The sequence below is a fragment of the Grus americana genome, chromosome 1 (genome assembly GCF_028858705.1).
Source record: "Grus americana isolate bGruAme1 chromosome 1, bGruAme1.mat, whole genome shotgun sequence".
Classification (NCBI taxonomy): Eukaryota; Metazoa; Chordata; class Aves; order Gruiformes; family Gruidae; genus Grus; species Grus americana.
Genome location: NC_072852.1, coordinates 147,261,469 through 147,279,259, shown reverse-complemented (window position 1 = coordinate 147,279,259; position 17,791 = coordinate 147,261,469). Strand labels below are relative to the sequence as shown.

General features: G+C 44.5%; 1 protein-coding gene across 3 annotated transcripts in view; it reads left to right on the top strand.

Moving 5' to 3' along the window:
* Window positions 1-17,027, top strand: part of CRACDL (CRACD like) — a 67,239-nt gene extending 50,212 nt beyond the window's left edge. For all 3 annotated transcript variants that reach the window (XM_054813698.1, XM_054813700.1, XM_054813699.1), the window contains exons 8-11: window positions 860-2,459; window positions 12,996-13,195; window positions 14,898-15,033; window positions 15,855-17,027. In XM_054813698.1, the coding sequence (XP_054669673.1) occupies window positions 860-2,459; window positions 12,996-13,195; window positions 14,898-15,033; window positions 15,855-16,000 (2,082 nt within the window). In that variant the 3' untranslated portion in view covers window positions 16,001-17,027. The remainder of the gene's footprint in view (window positions 1-859; window positions 2,460-12,995; window positions 13,196-14,897; window positions 15,034-15,854) is intronic.
* The last annotated feature ends 764 nt before the right edge of the window (window positions 17,028-17,791 follow it).

The window sequence follows — 17,791 nt, the reverse complement described above, 5'->3', positions numbered from 1 at the left end:
GTATCTTCAGCGTGCAAGTTTTGTGTTCTTAGGCTTAGAGCCTACATCCAAAATATATATTTACCCAACAAACTAGAGTGAATCAGTGAGCTAATACAGGCACCATATGAAAAGGCATATTCAGCAGCTTAATAATGTGCTTTCAAATCATCCTGTATATTTAGGCAGTCCTTATCTGAAGCTTAATCACAAGACCTCACAGATAACTACATATGCATTTATAAACCTTTATCAAATAGTCTAACTCTTGAAAGAAAAAGAAGACTTTTACACAAAGGAGGCAAGGCTGTAACGCTGTATGGCAGTGGGATTAGGCAGCAGACTGCCATATGGAGGTAGATACTCAGCTGGCATAGAGTGTCATAACCGGACGGACTTGTTAGGCTTTTGCTCTTCCTTCTACGCACCCTTCCCTCTTCAGAGCCATGCTTTAAGAAGAATGGGTTGTTTTATTTTTAATGCTAGTATGGAGTAGCAAAATACAAAGGGACAGATTTTTCTCTTTCAAGTGCTGCTTTTTGCCAGGAGCAACACAACATAGCCAGTATGCTCTGGGGAATTAAGTGCCAAGGACGCTCCAATGGCCATTGTTTGATGAACTTCCCATCTACAAAGGCATGAAAGCACTAGTTGTGCAGAAGGAAGTGTCACTTATTGCTTTTATATTGGTTAAATACATTATTCCAGGATCTGCTTAGGTAAAAAAGCATCCAGTATGTAGGTTAAGAAAACAGCAAGCTCGGCATTGGAGGCAAGCATTGCCTTCCTCTCTAAGATCTCAGTTGTAACTATAATGATGAATAAGAAAAAAAGTTAATCTGTACATGGTGATGGGGCTTTCTGAACTTCTTTCTTGCAGAGGACCCAGTCTGAATCTCTGACTGATTTGAGCTGTACCCCAGAAGAAGAAGAAGTGGATGATGAAAAGGAGATGCAGACCGACTCGCCAGATGCTGTATTCAAACCCAGCAATCAAGAACTGCCATGCGGCACAGCTGCAGCACAGGATGTGGCTTCCTGGCCCAAGCCCAGAATGCCTGAGGACCTTCCCCCTGCTTGGAGACCACTGATGACTCAACCTACTTCTGAGTCTGCTGTGATACAGGAAGCCCTGCTGCTAAAGAATAAACCAGAGGGCTGCCAACCAGCACTGGAAGTGACGTGTGTGAAGTCCGAATCCTCATTGCTGTTAGAAGGCAAAGACTCCACAACTTCTTTCTACTCCAGTCCAGACAGAGACGTACAAAAGCAAGAAGATTTCTCAGAAACACCGGTTCTATTGTCTGGGGATGTGAGCAATATGTCAATCAATATTTCAAATCAAGATAATGAGGAGCTTCCTACTGTGTTTTCAGTAAATAAAATACCATCTGAAGAAGATATTTCAATTAGTAAGAATAGTATTGTTTGCTTGGAAGGGTCAGAAGAAAATATACAGGAGGATGATGTGGAAATGCCCTGTAATAAAGAGGCAAAGAAAGAGGTTGCTGTATTGTCAGAGTCCAGCAAGCAATTTTCCATAGGTTCTTTCCAGCCCACAGACTCGTTCCATGTTTCACATCCTCCTTCCTCAGCACAGATGGGATCACCTGCTTCCTGCTCGATAAAGAAAACAAAGACTGCACAAGAGGCAGCTGCTTCTGGTGAGAACAGTCAGTCACTGGTCCACAAGGAGAAACTTTTGGGGAAGAAAGCTGAAAAAGCAGCCAATGAACTCAATGCCTTGAGAAAATTTTCTGTTTCCTCTGCACAGGAGAGACCAAGGACCAGAAGCCTGCACTTCCCAGAAAGATCAGAGTTGGAAAGCCCATTAAATACTGGGTTCTTCCTGTCCAAAGCAAAGCTCTCCTCGAGAAATGAGAAGTGGAAAGAAGACTTGCAGAAGGGATCAGATCCGGAGGAGGAAAAAAGTAGCAACAAAAAGCAGACTTTGCTGCCAGAGTCCGACTCTGAGAACACAGGCCAGCCTACAGAAATTTTGTCTGGCTGTGTTTCTCCGGCTGTCGATATAGTGCCAGGTGATTCTTCGGTGGTATCTCAGAATCGGCCAAGCTGTGAAGATAAAAGTCCTTTTCAAGTAAAACTTAGATCCACCTCACTGTCCTTGAAATACAGAGACAACTCGTCACCAGAATCAAAAGGGATTAAAAGATACAGTGCAGAGTTTAATTTAGAAAATGAGGGGTTGACATCCTTTCTAAAAGGTGATAAGACACAGATCAAAAAAACAGCCAATAGAAATATTGATGATTCTTTCAATGAAAAGATCAAACCCAAAGCGAAGTCCTCTGAACAGCTTAGTAGCAAACCTCCATTGCCTAAAAAGCCAGCCTTGCAAAACATAACCATTCCAAATACTACTGCAAACAAGGAGAAGCAGGACAAAACTATTCACTCTCCTGAATCCAGAAATGAAGATAGAGACTTGGAGAAAAAGTCAAATCCTTGTAAAGTTCCCGGTAAGATTCCCGATACTTTATAAAGTTACCTTAACTCTCATGGAATGACCTTACCTGTGAGAGAGGGCAAGGCAGCCCTGTCGTGCCAGTCACAACAGTGGTGAGCACAAGCTGATGGCTCTGCCTTCAGTGATGTTGCTCCCTGATTCTCCCTTGCTGAAAAGATTATCAGGACAGCAGGGAAGAAGCAGCAGACAGAGTAAGATATTATTGCCTGTGATTTTTGCATTTCAGGGCATTGTTTAAAGGATGTTCAAAGTGACACTCAAAAAATAAAGTGCATTAGCAAGTATTGTGAAACAGAAATATCAAGCCACTAAGTGTCCCCATTTAGAGCTGCTGTATGGCAATTCAAAAGCCAGGAGCACATATTAAGTGGAGTGCACTGCGTGGGATGAGTGACTCAGACCTCTAGACCTTCTTTTCCACCATAGCATTGAGGCAGACATACCAGTAACTGCCTGGCATGCTCAACACAACATTTATTTATTGCCTCCTGTGAGCTTTGCTTATTCATTTATCCATCTTTATCATTACTCATTCCTTGTTTAAAAACAAAAAATAACTACCCTGCAGCTTCCTGGAGTTTAAAGCCAGGAGAGACCGTAAGATCGTGTCTACTGCAGATTGTTAAATTTCACCCTGTTGTCTGTATTATATAATTGGGTTAGAGTTAAAAAAAAAAATTGGTCCTCTGGAGACTGATACATTGTCAGCTACAGGCAGAGAACAGAAAAGACTGGAAGTGGCACCACTGTCTGAGGTCTTTGCAACAACAGTAAACAAGTTAGGTGAAGCATGCTCAAGCAATTCTAGCAGGAGACCTCTGCTCTTCACTTCAGAGAACAGCCAAGAGCGGGGAAAACAATCTTTAGGTCTTCTGATATGTGGGAGAAACTTTTTCCCTGCCCTGAATCTGTCTGATGTTTGATGTTAAGAATGTGAGGAGGAGATGCTGGCCAAGCAAATGAAAAGGTTTCTTTGTGCCATTGCAGAGCTCCCCCCCACCTCTGATTGCTTTTCTCTGGTTGGGGTCAGTCTCTGAGCGTCAGAGTGGGGAAACACCCGGCCAGAAGAAGACCTCAGTGCACAGCAGGCCACTTGTCCTACAGGGTGACAAAAGCCTCTTCCTGGCCCCAGAGGCAACCTGCTCATGTCCTGAATGACAGCTTATTCCAGTTGTCATCTGCTGCAGCATCGCAGATGTTTTTGCAGGGCTCTGGCCACATTTACAGTTTTCTGCTCTCCCAGCAGCCGTAAAGGAGGGGATTCATCGGCTCCTGGCCTCCAGGGACAGCCGAGGCTCCCATGGCCGTCCAGCCAGAGCCTCCCCACACCCCATGGGCAACGCGCTCTCCCTTTACATAATCCCAACGCTCCTTTTAAAGGCATTTACCCCTCAGCCCTGCCCTGGGGAATAGTTGATTATTTGTAGTGATGCCCAAATCTCTGGTTGATTGAGATTTTGGGGAGGGTCATACTGGGAACAAGCAAGGAGGAGACCTAGCACAGTAGGGATGGTCAGGCAGAGGACGGGGGAAAGCAGCGGAGGCACCAGCAGTCCTGCACACAGCCTTTTTTTACATCCCTCCTGCTGAGTCCCAGGGTGCCTGCAGTGGGAGCAGAGCAGGAGATGGCAGGTGCTGGAGGAGGGAGAAGGGGAATAAACGAAGCCGAGGAGCACATTTCTCCTCCAGGCTTCTCTGCTCCTCAGCCCTGAGGTGAAGGAGACTCCCTGCTCCCAAGCACAGGACTGTCCTCTGCAAAATAGGGTCTGTGGGTGAGAGCCGTGCCCCAGCCCCCTGGCAGGGATTCACACTCCTGGAATTTGAATCTGGGGCTGCGGCTTGATGAGCCCCTTTTTAGACATATCCCTTTCCACTTGACAGTATTACACCAAACCTGTATGGCCTGAGGTTAACATGGTGGTTCAGATTGGTCTGCAGGTAATTAGTCTTTGTCCTTATCTACTGCCCCACTGATCTTATTGTATCACCTTAAGCAAAGCTGCTACGGTTTTCCACATTATTTCCAGCTTTGAGTCACTTGGTAATGGGTTCTGATATGTGGGCATGCCAGGACTCAAGAAAGAGTTTAATTCTAAATACAAAGCAGCCTGCTCCAAACTCACTTGAGGTCCTTCCTACCCCACTGCAGACCTTTCTCCTTCACCATCTGATCAAGCACCTCCTTGTGCTAAGTTGCTACATCAGCCTGAGCTGTCCGCCTGAGGTCATGGGTGAACGAGGTGTACCCACCTCCTCTGATTGCGCTGGCACCACACCAGCCTTGGTGGGGGGATTTGCATAGTGACCCCAGAAGCGATGCCCCTGTCCAAGGTGTAGGAGAGCCACGGGACGCAATGAGGGCTTAGCAGGGCAATACCCCTGCCCAAATGTCATTTTAAGCTCTTTGAAACATTTGCCTCAGCGCAGTGAGTTGGGAGCGTGTCTTTGCAACCGCAAGCAGCAGAAATCTGACAAGCATGATCAGCACAGCCCTTTGTGGATCACATGGCTTGCCAGCCATCTCTGGCCTCATGATCTGCTGGGACACTCGCTTCTTTTTACTTCATCCGCCCTTAATGCTGGCACCCAGCCCTCTCCTAGTCCTTGAGTTCAGCAGCCCTTTTGAAGAGCTGTAGTCACTGTCAGGAGATGCTTTAAGCTGTCAGGGAATTTCTTCCCCCTGCGTGTTAGGAAATCCCTGCACTGAGCAAGAAGACAAGTGTGAAAAGGTGATGTAGGGGGGTGCAGTTCCCTTCTCATGTACAGTCGTCTTGAAAAAGTCAGTTTGCTGTGTCACGGGATGGGCGGGAGCAATTTGGTTCGTTCAGTTCAATTTTTAGCTTTTCAGCACTCCTGGTGCCAAAGGCACAGGAGGGCTGGTGGGATGCTGGCTTACCACCCCAGGCAAAAGCAGCACTCCTGCTCTCCAGAGTTTTCTGGGGAACTAGCGAGGGGTAGCTTGGCCTCTGTCAGGCTGCAAGGTGGTTCTTTAATGGCTGCGTGAAATTAGTCACCCCAGGAGGAGCAATTTTTAAGTTGCTGGAGCTGAAGGCACAACTCTGCAAGAATTAAAAGGTTAAGCTGTGTTGTTTCGGGTTGATACACTTTGCTATAAATCCTGTAAAGGGCAGAAACAATTAACATATGCTAACGAGCAAAACCATAAGCAATACCTATGTGAATGTGCGTATTAGGATATATAAAAATCAGTGACTGACGAGCTGTAGCAGGGAGACATGCACTAACAGAGAAGGGAGCTTGGGGAGGGACAGTGAACATAATGGTGAATTAAATTGGCGTGTATTGTCTGGCAAATACAGGCTCTGAAATGACAAGAAAAATGTTTCTCTCTACATAAAAAAGACATTGCTTTAATGCTGTCCTGGCTACAGCTGAAAAGAAAGCTGTATTATTTTTTTTTCAAAAGAAGTTGCTTTTTCAGTTGTGTCAGGCTATTTTGCAATATGGCTGTTTTCCAGCAGTGAAATAGACTTTGATGCAAACATAGCAGTTTCTTGTGTAAAAAAGAGTCTCCCGGCATCGGTGGTATAGATCCAACCAAAAGTCAAATACCTTGCAGAGCAGCTTAGAGAAGAAAGAAATGTCAGACATACTTAGCCAAATCTTTTAGAATGGCTTTGTCTGAAATTAAGAAATTGGGTGTGTACATTGACACAAATGCATGTGGCGCTTTAATAAACAAAGGGAAGTATGTAGGCCAGGATATACTAAATGCCATATGCATTTGTAAAAACCTTCTTAAAATAACTGGTGTTTTATAAATGAGCAAAGATACAACAGTGTGGAATTGAATATGCAGGCATAAGCAGTGTTATAAAACAATGACACTGTTGTATACAGGGGGTGTTATCTCCCTGTGTAAAGTTGTTTGGATTAGTTTTGAGTATGTTTACTTTTAAAATACGCAGGGAATCCACAAGTTGGCTTTGCTTGCTCTCAGAGGTATGACTTTCAGTATTCTCTGACCTTTTGCCTGCATGGATGTATGTAAAGAGCAACCACTCTTTGCAGTCCTTGCAGGCATAAGATGTTAATTTTCAAGTATAAGATTTAAATGTTATAAAGAGCCTCTGCTATGTTTTGTGTGCACAGAGGCTTTTAGATTTAAAGAAAATGGGTACAATATCTGAGGCCATCTCAAAAAAAAAAAATCCCTGAATCTCAGGGTAATGTTTAAATATGTCTTTGCTGTGGTTAGCCATATAAGCAGCATACACACCCCCAGATATGCTCGAATACACTGAGTATATCTGTCTGTCAATAGACAGAAATAGGTATGCATTTCTCTTCCACTTTCTATGTGTGTGTATAAACCAATGCACAATAACAAGTCAATCAAAGATCTCCTTTTGTACATAAAGATTAATGTTTTATCTTCATCTTATTGTTCACACAACCAGTCTGACACACATTAAAGAATAATATCCAACTATCAATTAGAAGTGTACACATTCATTTCCACAATATTTAGGCAGAAGAAATTTCATCTATAAGATCAGAGCAATTAGAGCATTAGTCTCTGAGAAAAATTTTTTTAAAAAAGCTGCTTTAGTAAGATAGTGAGGGAAACAGATACCTGCATTTAATGAGGCTGCAAGCAGGGGAATTTCCCCCCTTAGGGACCACTGAGGCAGCCGGTCCTGCTGCTGTTAGACCCAGCAGAGAGGAGCTCAGGTGATTCTGACCTGCGGGGAGGAATTGAGAAGGCAGCTGTGGTTCACTTGGCTTCAGGACGTACCTTCCATGGTCACTCTGGAGGCTGCGGAAGTGATGAAGACCACAGACAGAGCGGCTGGTGTCGCAACTGTCCATGTGTCTTTGGTGGTGCTGGGAAAGAGGAGAAGAGAGGGGCTCCGGCTGCCTCTGGGTGGGGTTTTGTGTGGCAGCAGAAGACCTCAGCAGCCTACATTAAATACTAGTTTTAATACACAGTGACATTATGCACAGAGCGGCTTGACAAGTCCTGACCTGGTATCTTCCCATTGTCGGTGACTTATCCCGAGAGGAGGAAGGGGCTCTCTCGTCTTTCAGAAAGCCTCAGGCCAAGTCAGCTCCAAGGAAACCAGGGAAAGATGCAATCATGAGGTTAAGACGGAGTGAATGAGAGACAAATCGCTGCCAGCAATATCCTTTATTAGCTTATGAAGTTATTAAGTAACGAGTTGAATAACATATTGTTTAAAATAACATGTTGTAATAAGAACTGAAGAATATGATTCAGATTTTAGTTTTATTCAGAAAATCTCCCCAACGCGGAAGCAAGAGCCTCAGCCCTGCTTCACCGGAGGAGAAGTGAAACTCGGGGCATTTGCGGCAGCTGTGGCCTGTCAAACTCACACAGCTTCCGACGGAGGATGCTGCTGCTTGCATTCATACTATGTTGTCTCCCTAAAAGTGGCATTTACCAGCTGGGAACTGTTGTGCAAGCTGCTGTGGATGTGACGTGCGGCAGAAGCAGGAGTTAGATTGTGCTTTTGAGTACTTTTGGTTCCACTCTGGCTATACGGTTCCTTAAACGCTGCGCTTTAGCCACGTGGTAAACCATAAAAGTGTGCGGACTACCTCATGACGGGATGAAATAAGACAGGGAGGGCTTGTTCAAGGTGATCAGACAGTCACTGAACTGAGGAAGATGTGCAAGCAGCACTTCTCTTGCGAACAGTCACTTCCTGAGAAAGCTTTTGGCCTCTTGGTGCCCCTCAGGGTACCAACCACTTGATAGGAGAGTCTCAGATCACCTTAAACTGCCAAATCTCTTCACTGTACTATCATCTCCTGGATTACTTCACCACCTTTCATCCTTCTGGCTGGAACAACAACGCACGTATATTGCCAAGAAACCTTCTCTAGTTGGAGGTGGGAGGATGTAAAGACCTCTGGGCGATGGGAGAGATAATAAATAGTGACTATGCCTGTTCTATACCTTACAGTAATTCTGGCTGACAGATGAGGTAGCAAATCCTGCACGAGTTGCACCTATTTTGTTTTGCTGAAGAGAAGGCATCTCCCTGCCTTGCCTGCCTGCCTGGCTTTCTGCAGCAAAGGCTCTGACAGGGCCAAGAGCAGAACGTAATTGCTTAAAGAAACAAGAAAGCCCCTCCCGAAAGCAGATCAGCTCTTGATCCTCTGTAGGTGATACTACTCTGCTGTCCTAAGTCAGGCTCGTACAGATACATATAAAATGTTCAAGATGATGATAAAGAGCTTTTGTTCCCTACTATCACAGAGACATTCTGATACTATCTCTTATGGGATGATACTTGGCTGTAATTTGGCTGCCTTCTAATTGGCATGACTAGGATGTCTGGCATCTCATCAGGGAGAATTGTCTGAAGAGCAAAAGTGCTTGATGCCTTCGTTAGAGTATCTGCCTTATGAAAAAGGATGTTATAATAGCAGCTTCATCACTGTGGGACTAGGGACCCTGTTGTGCTAGGCAGTGCACATCGAAATAGCAGAAAGATGAATCATAAGTCCGTGAGGATGACAGAGAAACAGGAGCACAGGTAGCGATAACACCATTACCTGTAGCGCAGTAAATAAAGCCTGGCCATAGCAGTCATTTTGTCGGTATTGATTGTGTGGTGGGAGCAGAGAAGGAACGATGTGCAGTTCAGTTGGTGTTTACAGAAAGCTCCTGTGGTGTTACAGGGAAAATGGGACAAAACACAAAGGGTGATTTGGAATCACAGAGACTAAGAGGTACATCACTGGCAGCATCAAGGCAGAAGCCAGGTTCCCAGTTCATCAGAAAGTTGGTGGGTGGATTGAAAAGACCTTCAGGGTAAAGACGGTTTTTTTGAGCACCGAGACATTACAGACAGCGAGGGACAGAAGGTGGTGGAAAAGGATGCATCTGGTGGTGTGCCTGCAGCTGTACAGTCAGAGAAAAAGCCCAGTCTTCTCTGGGCTGAGAAGAAGCCTGTACATGGTGGGGAAGGAGTATGTTCAAGGGGATGGAGCTACAGGATGAGTCCAGCAAGGCACAGGGAGGTTTCAATGGGGAATCATCTTCATAATATTGAGCGTAACTGTTGGATGGGTATTCATCACAAGATGCTAGGAAAATTAGTTCACTAATTTGGATAGAAGGTAACTAAAGTGAAAAGCTACTTTAGGTACTCAGTGAGGGACCTTCGGTTCTGAGGAACACTAGACATCATCGTCACCTTCAGCAGTGGCAGTCGATCTGTGTACCACAGTAGTGCTTTGGGAACTGATGAAGCGTGGCACCTGGTTTTACTGGGCAATGCACTCATAGGTCCTGCCCCAATTGCTCACGACCTAAAACGGTGCAGATGGGTGCAGATGGATTCAAGGGCATGGCCTACAAGCAAAGGAGGGAATGTGATGGCAGGTGCATTAGCAGACATCACATCAATTCAACTGTGTGGGTTTACTTATGAAGATCCTAGTGAAGATTGTCCTAAAATACTCAGAGAAGATGGGCTAGCAGTCCTTGAGCTGCTAGTGGTTATCTTGGCAAACTGTGGAAGATAAGGGAAGGCTCCAGAAGGGGGCACATCTTGAAAAGGGAGGTGAGATGGTGAAGAGAGAGAGGGAGAAAGGGTGCTATATATACCACAACTTCATATGAAATACTGGAAGGAGTAATTGAGCTATTTCTAAATGTCTAGAAGATAACACAGATATAAGTTCCAACCAACATGGCTTGGTCAAGAGCAGTCATATCAAGCTGTAACTGGTATCATAGGGCATTCCTATAAATATCATGACATGCCTATAAATACAGTCTTGGTGAAGCTATTCACTGGGTTGATGCAAAACTACTGAGTGTGCCAACTAATGATTCACTGCCATAGTAGATGGTGGCGGTCTTAGGTCTGACACTGTTCAGTGTATTTAAGGGCATGGGTGACAGAACTAAGTGTGTGCTTATTACATTGGCAAGTTTTACCAAGCTGGAAAGCCTGTGGGCACACTGGAGGACAGTAATAGAAATCAGGGTTATCTTGGGAAAGTGGAAACATAGTTCGAAAAGAATATTTTTGTTACAGACAAGTAGAAAGTTCTGTTATGTGTGCAAAAATAACGTGATGCACAGATACAAACGGGGTGTGGAAGAAGGGAAGTAACACGATCCGGAGCTCACAAACTAAATACAAAACAGGAATAACATAATTCTGCAAGCACAGTATTTTGAAGATTTTGACCAAATTAGGACAATTCCTACAAAAGCAAGAGTGATCTAGAGAGTATGACTAATCATAAAAGTTAAAAAAATGGGGAAAACATGGTCTGAGTCTTCAAACGCATAAAAGGCTGCCACAAGGATGCTATGAGTAATCTGCTCGTGTCCATAGTGGATAGGAGAAGTTAATGATTTAAATTAGAGCAAGAAAGATTTAACTTACCCAATAGGGAAAAAATCGAGGATAAAAAAGAGCCAGGCCATAGGATAGGTTGTCTAGGAAGACTCTGACATCTGTCCCATCTTTGGAGGGTTTTAAGAACAGGTTAGATACCTATTTGTCAGGAAACAGTTTATGTGAAATTGGTCTTGCAACTGATCTTGCCTTGCAGCTGAAGGATAGACTACGTGACATCCTGAGACCTCTCCCAGCCTTATTATCTATCATCCTGTAAAATGAGACAAAAACGAAGCGAGGGTAGCTAGTGAAAGAAGGGAAGAAGATTATGGGAGGAACAGCTGTTGGCATGGAAAGATGGGGCGTGGGTGGGATGCAGAGAATTGGAGTAACTTGCTGTGCAAGAGGGAGGGAAGTTCCTTCAGTGTTCGGGGGCCCTGCTTTAGCTGTGCTGCATTTGCATAGCTGGACTCTCTGGCTTGTTTCTTTCAGAAGTTTCCCTGCCAGATCACACGAGGTGAACGTGAAGCGAAATGCAGGCATCAGCTGGCAAAAATATCTTGCTTCGGCCTTAAAGCAAAACTTGCGTTTTCTCTTTTTGTGGTTTTTCGCTGACATAGGCTTTACAATGTTTTCTTGCTTAAATAACTACTCTGTCTCTGGTGAGGTACAGCAGTGACTTGAGAAAAATCCCTGAGCAAAGAAAGTTTGTGGGGTTTCGTAATGCATCTGAGTTTGCAGACTCCAGCTCGTGGGAAAGCATCATCCCTTTCATCTCCCATGCCTTCATGAGGCATCTCAAACATGCCTTCAGAGACATTTGCCTGCTTTCCTGACTGGGGCCACGTTCCTCTAAACGTCCTGTGGCTGGGTGGCCTGGCTCTACGGCAGCACACCAGCAGAGCCCCGAGGGACTCTGGGGCAGTAATCCTTCCTGGCTGGGTCTGCCTCCTCCCAGCTCCCTGAACAAGACACTGACTAGGTAACAAACTTTTCCTAAGGGCGGGATCATGCGTGATTTGAGGACGAGAAGCTTAACTTCTGCTCTGAAATAGCCTTCTGTAAATTTGGGTACGTTAGTGGCCAGAAATGGAGGGGAAAGGTTAAATCATCTTTCCTTATGGCTCTAACATAACTCTAAGAGTGTTAGTACTGTTCTTGTTCCTTTTAAACCACGCAGAGGCTCCACATTAGTTGGAAAACTGAATTTTGGTTGCAGTGTGAGCCAATGAAGAAGCAGAGAACCTGGGGGCTGGAGCCAACAGAGGAGCTGAGGCACTTCTCTTGATCCAGTTCTGCTCAGCATATAGACAGGATTTCCCTTCACAGAATATTTGAATAGAGGGTATTTCACTTCCCCATACCTCTGGATACTGCTCGTCCTTGGGTAGCAGTTGTGAGGACGACAGGGTGGCATTTTTTACCCTTTACTCTAGGAAGTGCTTTTTTTTTCTTTCTTGTTTCACCGAAATCTCAGTTCTGGTAGAGCACGATGAAGGTGGCTGGCCCCAGTGCAGAACGCAGTCAGCGTCAGCAGAGATAAGTCAAAGTAAACCTTGCGTCAGAAGACAGTGAATTAACCGTCTGGTTTTAGCAGTATTTCTGTGTGATCAGACGGCACAGACCGTTGTGCTCGGTCACCCACAGCACCTGCAGGCACCAAGGGGCTGTGCGAGGGAGGCCGCTCCTAAAGGGGTGGAAGGAAGGCAGGAACCAGACAAAGGCATCGGCTGCCGCTGCATGGGAAGAGCGGGAGCCGAGGGCAGCCGCAGCGGGGAGGGGGTTGCCTTTGCCACACTGCGGTCCGGCTGCGTCCAGCTTTAAATCGGCTGCTGCTTGTCTCGAAGAGGCCACAAAGCAGATGGGAAGAGGGGGCAGAAGGGAGACATTGGAAAATAGGTAGATTAATGAAGCTTGATTCATGTTTCTGCATCTCCCTCACGTGAGGGCAGTGACATTGCGACTGTAGCTGAACAAAGATGCCAATTGATTTTCACCAGTGGAACAGTAACTTAAAACGGTGAGCAGAGGAAGATTGCTCTCGGGAGACCAAACTAAACAGAATTGCTGTTTACTCAGGCTGGTCACACATCCTGGGACCAATCAGCGTATTGAGCAAGTGCAGCTAATTACAATTCTCTTTCAAATAACCATGTATATAAATAATCTGTCAACAGAGAGAAGCGTGCCTTCCCCCGTGCCTGCTGGAGACTCTGGAAGAGATCCCAACAGTCCTGCGCAGCCAGCCTGGATTTCCATAGCGAGACAGAAGCAGAGGGGCATGCAGCAGGAACAGGAACTCGACGGAGAAAAACTTGTGGCTCTGGATGTTAAGTCAGATACAGAGAAACAGAATAAAGAGAAGGAGCAAACAGAGGTACTTACAGTACAAATTTGTGATGCTTTTGTATCACCTTCCTGTAGTATTCTTTGGATCCACTGCTATATTACTGTAATGCTGTGATGATCACAGATACTTAACGAGTATAATCATAAGTAACAAATCCACTGCTCTTGGAAATGCGTTACAGATTCAGAGTTCTCTGATTGTTCAGGTAAGTAATTTTACATCTCCAAGAAATCCTAGAACTGTGCGAGGTGTGTAAAATTTCTTGGGTGCCCAATACATCCTTACCAGATCTAATGTGTGCATTGCGTGCTAAAATACCCCAAATGAGGTGCTAAATTTTACCATCTCAGATCTCTCTCAATACAGAGGGAATACTTAACTATCCTTCTAAGCGCAGCATTTCATTGAACCTCCTATATCTCATGACTGATTTAACACTGAATGAACAGCTTGGTCCCAGAAGCTCCTAGGTAACAATTTTTAGAGCCTTGAGAAGTGAAATAGGATAAAAATAATGTTTGCACTTGCAGAAAGTGCCAAGACATAAATTCTGGTTCTCTGTATATGGATAACTCGGACACCCATGTGGTGCCATGGAATATGGGCTGATGCTTCCTCTTCAAAGATCCCATGCAAAAGAGGGTGATACCTGTAGCAAATGATCTTCCCAGACGACAAAACCGTGCTAGCAGAAGCGCTTGGCAGAATACTAACGAGGCTTCCCTGGTGCTGGGGTAGCTCAGGGAGGCAGCTGCCTGCATCGCCTCCTGCACAGTAAGAACCCTGCACTGATGCAGGAGCATGTGTCCCCTATACCAGTATAGCATTCCCAGTGCAAATGGCCTACTTTCTTGCTTCAGATGGCACTGTTAGAAACCCAGATAGCTGTATTATATCCTGGAATAAGAGAAGATGTCTAGATGATGAAAAATAGCAGTAGTTAGATTAACAAGAAATAATACCTAATAAAAGGTCTAGGCAAGATTATGAACTGCGACATTGTCGTAGCACTCAAAACACCAAGGGTTTAAATGATCCCAAAATACAGTTTCTGTGTCAGAATAGGAAACTCCAGATTTTAGCTGGCAATGTTCCCTAAAATTCATGCCATGCATTTTCTTTCCCTATATCAGCAAACAGAAACTTGCCAAGCTGCTCCTGACTGCAGTGCGTGAGGCTTGGTGCCACTGTCCTACTCCCACTTTCTCTTTCTCCCGCATGGCAGCAGGCACTATCACTTCAGGGTGGTTTTTGATACTGGCAAGAAAATCCATGGGAGGATGTGTTTGATTTCTTTTTTATGGAAAATCCATTTGCCATCAGCCCTCCAAAAATAGAGTGCCCTAGCCCACAAAATTTGGGAGGTGGAAGGAAAACATGAGAGAACAAGGCTGTTTCCAAATCCCATATATGTTAGTAGAGGTGTGCTAAGGGCTTGGAATACTTTTTGCATTGAAGACTATAATAACCTACTCACAGATACCATTATGAATGAGATACAGAGGGATAGTTTTAATTTGTAAAGTTGAGTATCATGGCTGCTAAAGTGAAACTGCTGGAGCTTTCTGAATAGGTATAAGCTGAAGTGAGAGATTTGGGACCAATGTGTGATGAGTGTGCATGGTCTTTGGAGTGTGACAGACACCACGTCCACTCCCTTTGCTCCTGTTCTTCCAAACTGGTCTCATTCTCTCTGCGCTACCTGGATTTTATCCCTCTCTTTGCCTAGGGGTCAGTGAAGCAGCAGTGGAGCAAACCTTCGCACTTGGCACCTAAAACCTCTTCTGAAGAACACAGGAAAGAGACAAAGTCTGAAGTGAAGGAGCCGCTGCTGAGAACCAATTCACTGTCACATTATGTCCCTGGTAGGAAATGAAATGCTTAAAATGTAGGCTGTTATCTCACAACCTTGCCAGAAGAAATCCTGCTTGAGTGTGCTGGAAAAGGAGTAGGGGCTAGATCCTAATCTCTTCCCCAGCCCCACATCAGCAAGGGCAAACTGTCTTCTCAGCACTCATGTCTGTGGGTTTATTTGGTGGCATCTTCCTTTTACCACTTTGATTACACAGCAGACAAAACTCGTGTTGAAAGAAATGTGAATCAAGAGCACTATGGCCGTTTCACAGGACGGGGTCCCAAATGCACTATCCCAGTGTAAAAAGTAAAATGCATACAAAATTATTTTCAATAGTGTCCAATTTTAATGTGGTTTCCTCAGCAAGCTGGAATGATGTGATCACAAACCGTCTGCCCATCAGTCCTCCCACAATAACTTCGAATCTATATTTGGTCTGTTCAAACTTGAAAGAAGGGCAGAGAGTTGGAAGGTAATAAAATTCCTGTGAGTTGGGGCTGGGTAAAGGAGGAATTCACAAATTAATGCTCTCGCTGATGAAAAGACTCTCCTTTCTTTGGCCTGGGTGTTAACACAGGGCAAGGCAAGGAATCCAGGTCATCATGTTGGTTTTGGTAAATTTAGGGACCAAAAGATATTAGTGATGGGAAAAAAATAATTCTTTGAGCATCGAATGGTTATTGCCTCAATACTGTATTGCAGAAGAAGCTTCCATGTGAAATGTAAATATTTTCCACCTTAGGGGAAAGCACAGGAAGTTTTTAATGAAAGAGCTAGGCTGTCTAGCTGCACAGCAAGTGAACATAAAATATCCATGTGTTTTATTCACAGTTGCTCCATCACCAGCACTGGTGGATAAAGAGGAAATAAGCCACTTTAAGAAAGTCAGTAATGCTGCTCCGGATCAGCCATCATGGATGGAACTGGCCAAAAAGAAATCGCAAGCCTGGAGTGATATGCCACAGATTATAAAATAGAATGATGCAAACAAATAGCATCTTTCATAATTAAGTCAACTACTTACCTGAACTTCTACAGATCAGCTAATCACAGTGAAGAATCTCTTGATACAGGAGAAGGGTTTTATTATATAGCTGTGGAGAGTGTGCAATAGGTGCAGTCAAAAAGTTTACCTTCGACTTTGTAGCAATCATGATTGCAGTGGCAATGGATTACTTAAATTATGCTAAGGACGGACATACACTTTGGAAAAAGTTTTGCCTACATATTTCCTGCGTTTTCTGCTTTTAATGACATTTGCATCAGAACAGAATCTTTGCTAAACTTTGCTGAACTTCCGTTGTTGCTGGAAACTTCTGTTTGTTATGGTTTCTCTGTTTACATTTATAAATTGTGCACTAACATCCTGATTCTGTTCATGTGTTTCACTGGAATCGCCTGACACTCTCTCTCTCACAGCTGTTTGGACCATGGAGGTATTCAGGAGTAGCTGCTAGCAAGTGCTCCCTTAAAATGTGTTGCTTGAGCTGCGTGTTTGCCTCGCTGAGCCAAGTGGTCCAGTTTCTGGCCTTAGATTACATTTCATGAGGCACAAATATGCACATTTATGGGTGACCATGAATAAAAATTCCTCAGCTCCTTCTGCAAGCTACCTTGGTTGCACAGTGTTTGCAAGCAGGCGAGCAGTAAGGAAACTGAACTGCAGTTGGAAGCTCATCAATGCATTCACACTTACTTTTCCTACCTGAATTTATCTGGTTGCAACTGGTTTTCCTTTATGTGAAATCATCATTCTCAGTTAGGAGGATAGTATTAGCATCAATGGACAATATGAATTTAGTTAAAAAATAAGAACTGAAAAGCCTTCAGCTAGAGTCCAAACTGAAATGCTGGGAAAAACTGTGAACTTCATTGCAGCGTCAGCTTCGCATATCACCCCCTACATGATCTTAATTATTCTCATAAAAAAACCAGCAACGTATAGCATTTCTGTTCTTTACTACCTTTATATAAAATTCTCATGCTCATCAGCCTGAGCCTCCCACACCAGTTTGGGACTCCCAGTCATGAAGTCTCCTAGGCTCTTCACCTTCACCCGTTTAACAAGACTGACAAGAGAAATTGTTGCTGCTGATTGACAAAAGTCACTCTGAATATATTTTAAGACCTCCCTGTGAGTTAAAGCAGCAAACGACAAACCCCGTTCGTTAGGGAATTTCTTTGAAAATAAATGCCCCACTGCTAAGGCAAGCATTTCACTTTGTGTATGTACGTGCGAAGTACTACCTTAGCACTGCACTCCTTAGGTTTGGTGATGTTTATATCTGCGGTTTTGTTTTTCTTGTCGCATCAATGTTCTTTTTGGAAAAATGTAGGGAGACTTTAGGAAGCCCAGGATTTCCTGACGCCTGCAGTTGCAGTTTTGAAATCTTGTCTGCTCTAAGGAGGTGAGGAGGAAACTCCCCTGATAATGACAATTGCATTTGGTAACAACTAAAGAAACAGGACGTTGGAACAGGTGAATATCCGAGGCACTGATAGGGGTTTTCAGACAGGTCGTCTTTCATCCTCAAAAACAGGAGGAAACCCAAGTTTTATATTATGTGTCAAAGCCTTTGGATAAAGCAAGTCAGCCTGCATGGCTACTGAAATCAGCCTGCGTGGCCACTGAAATCAGCCTGCGTGGCTGCTGCAGGCCTGATGCAGTCGCTGCACGGACCCGCTCCAGCCCATCGCAGTAGCTGTCAGCGGTCCCGACTCAAACGCGTTTCTGCCAGTTGGCCCAGGGTTTTCTCCTTTTTGCGGGT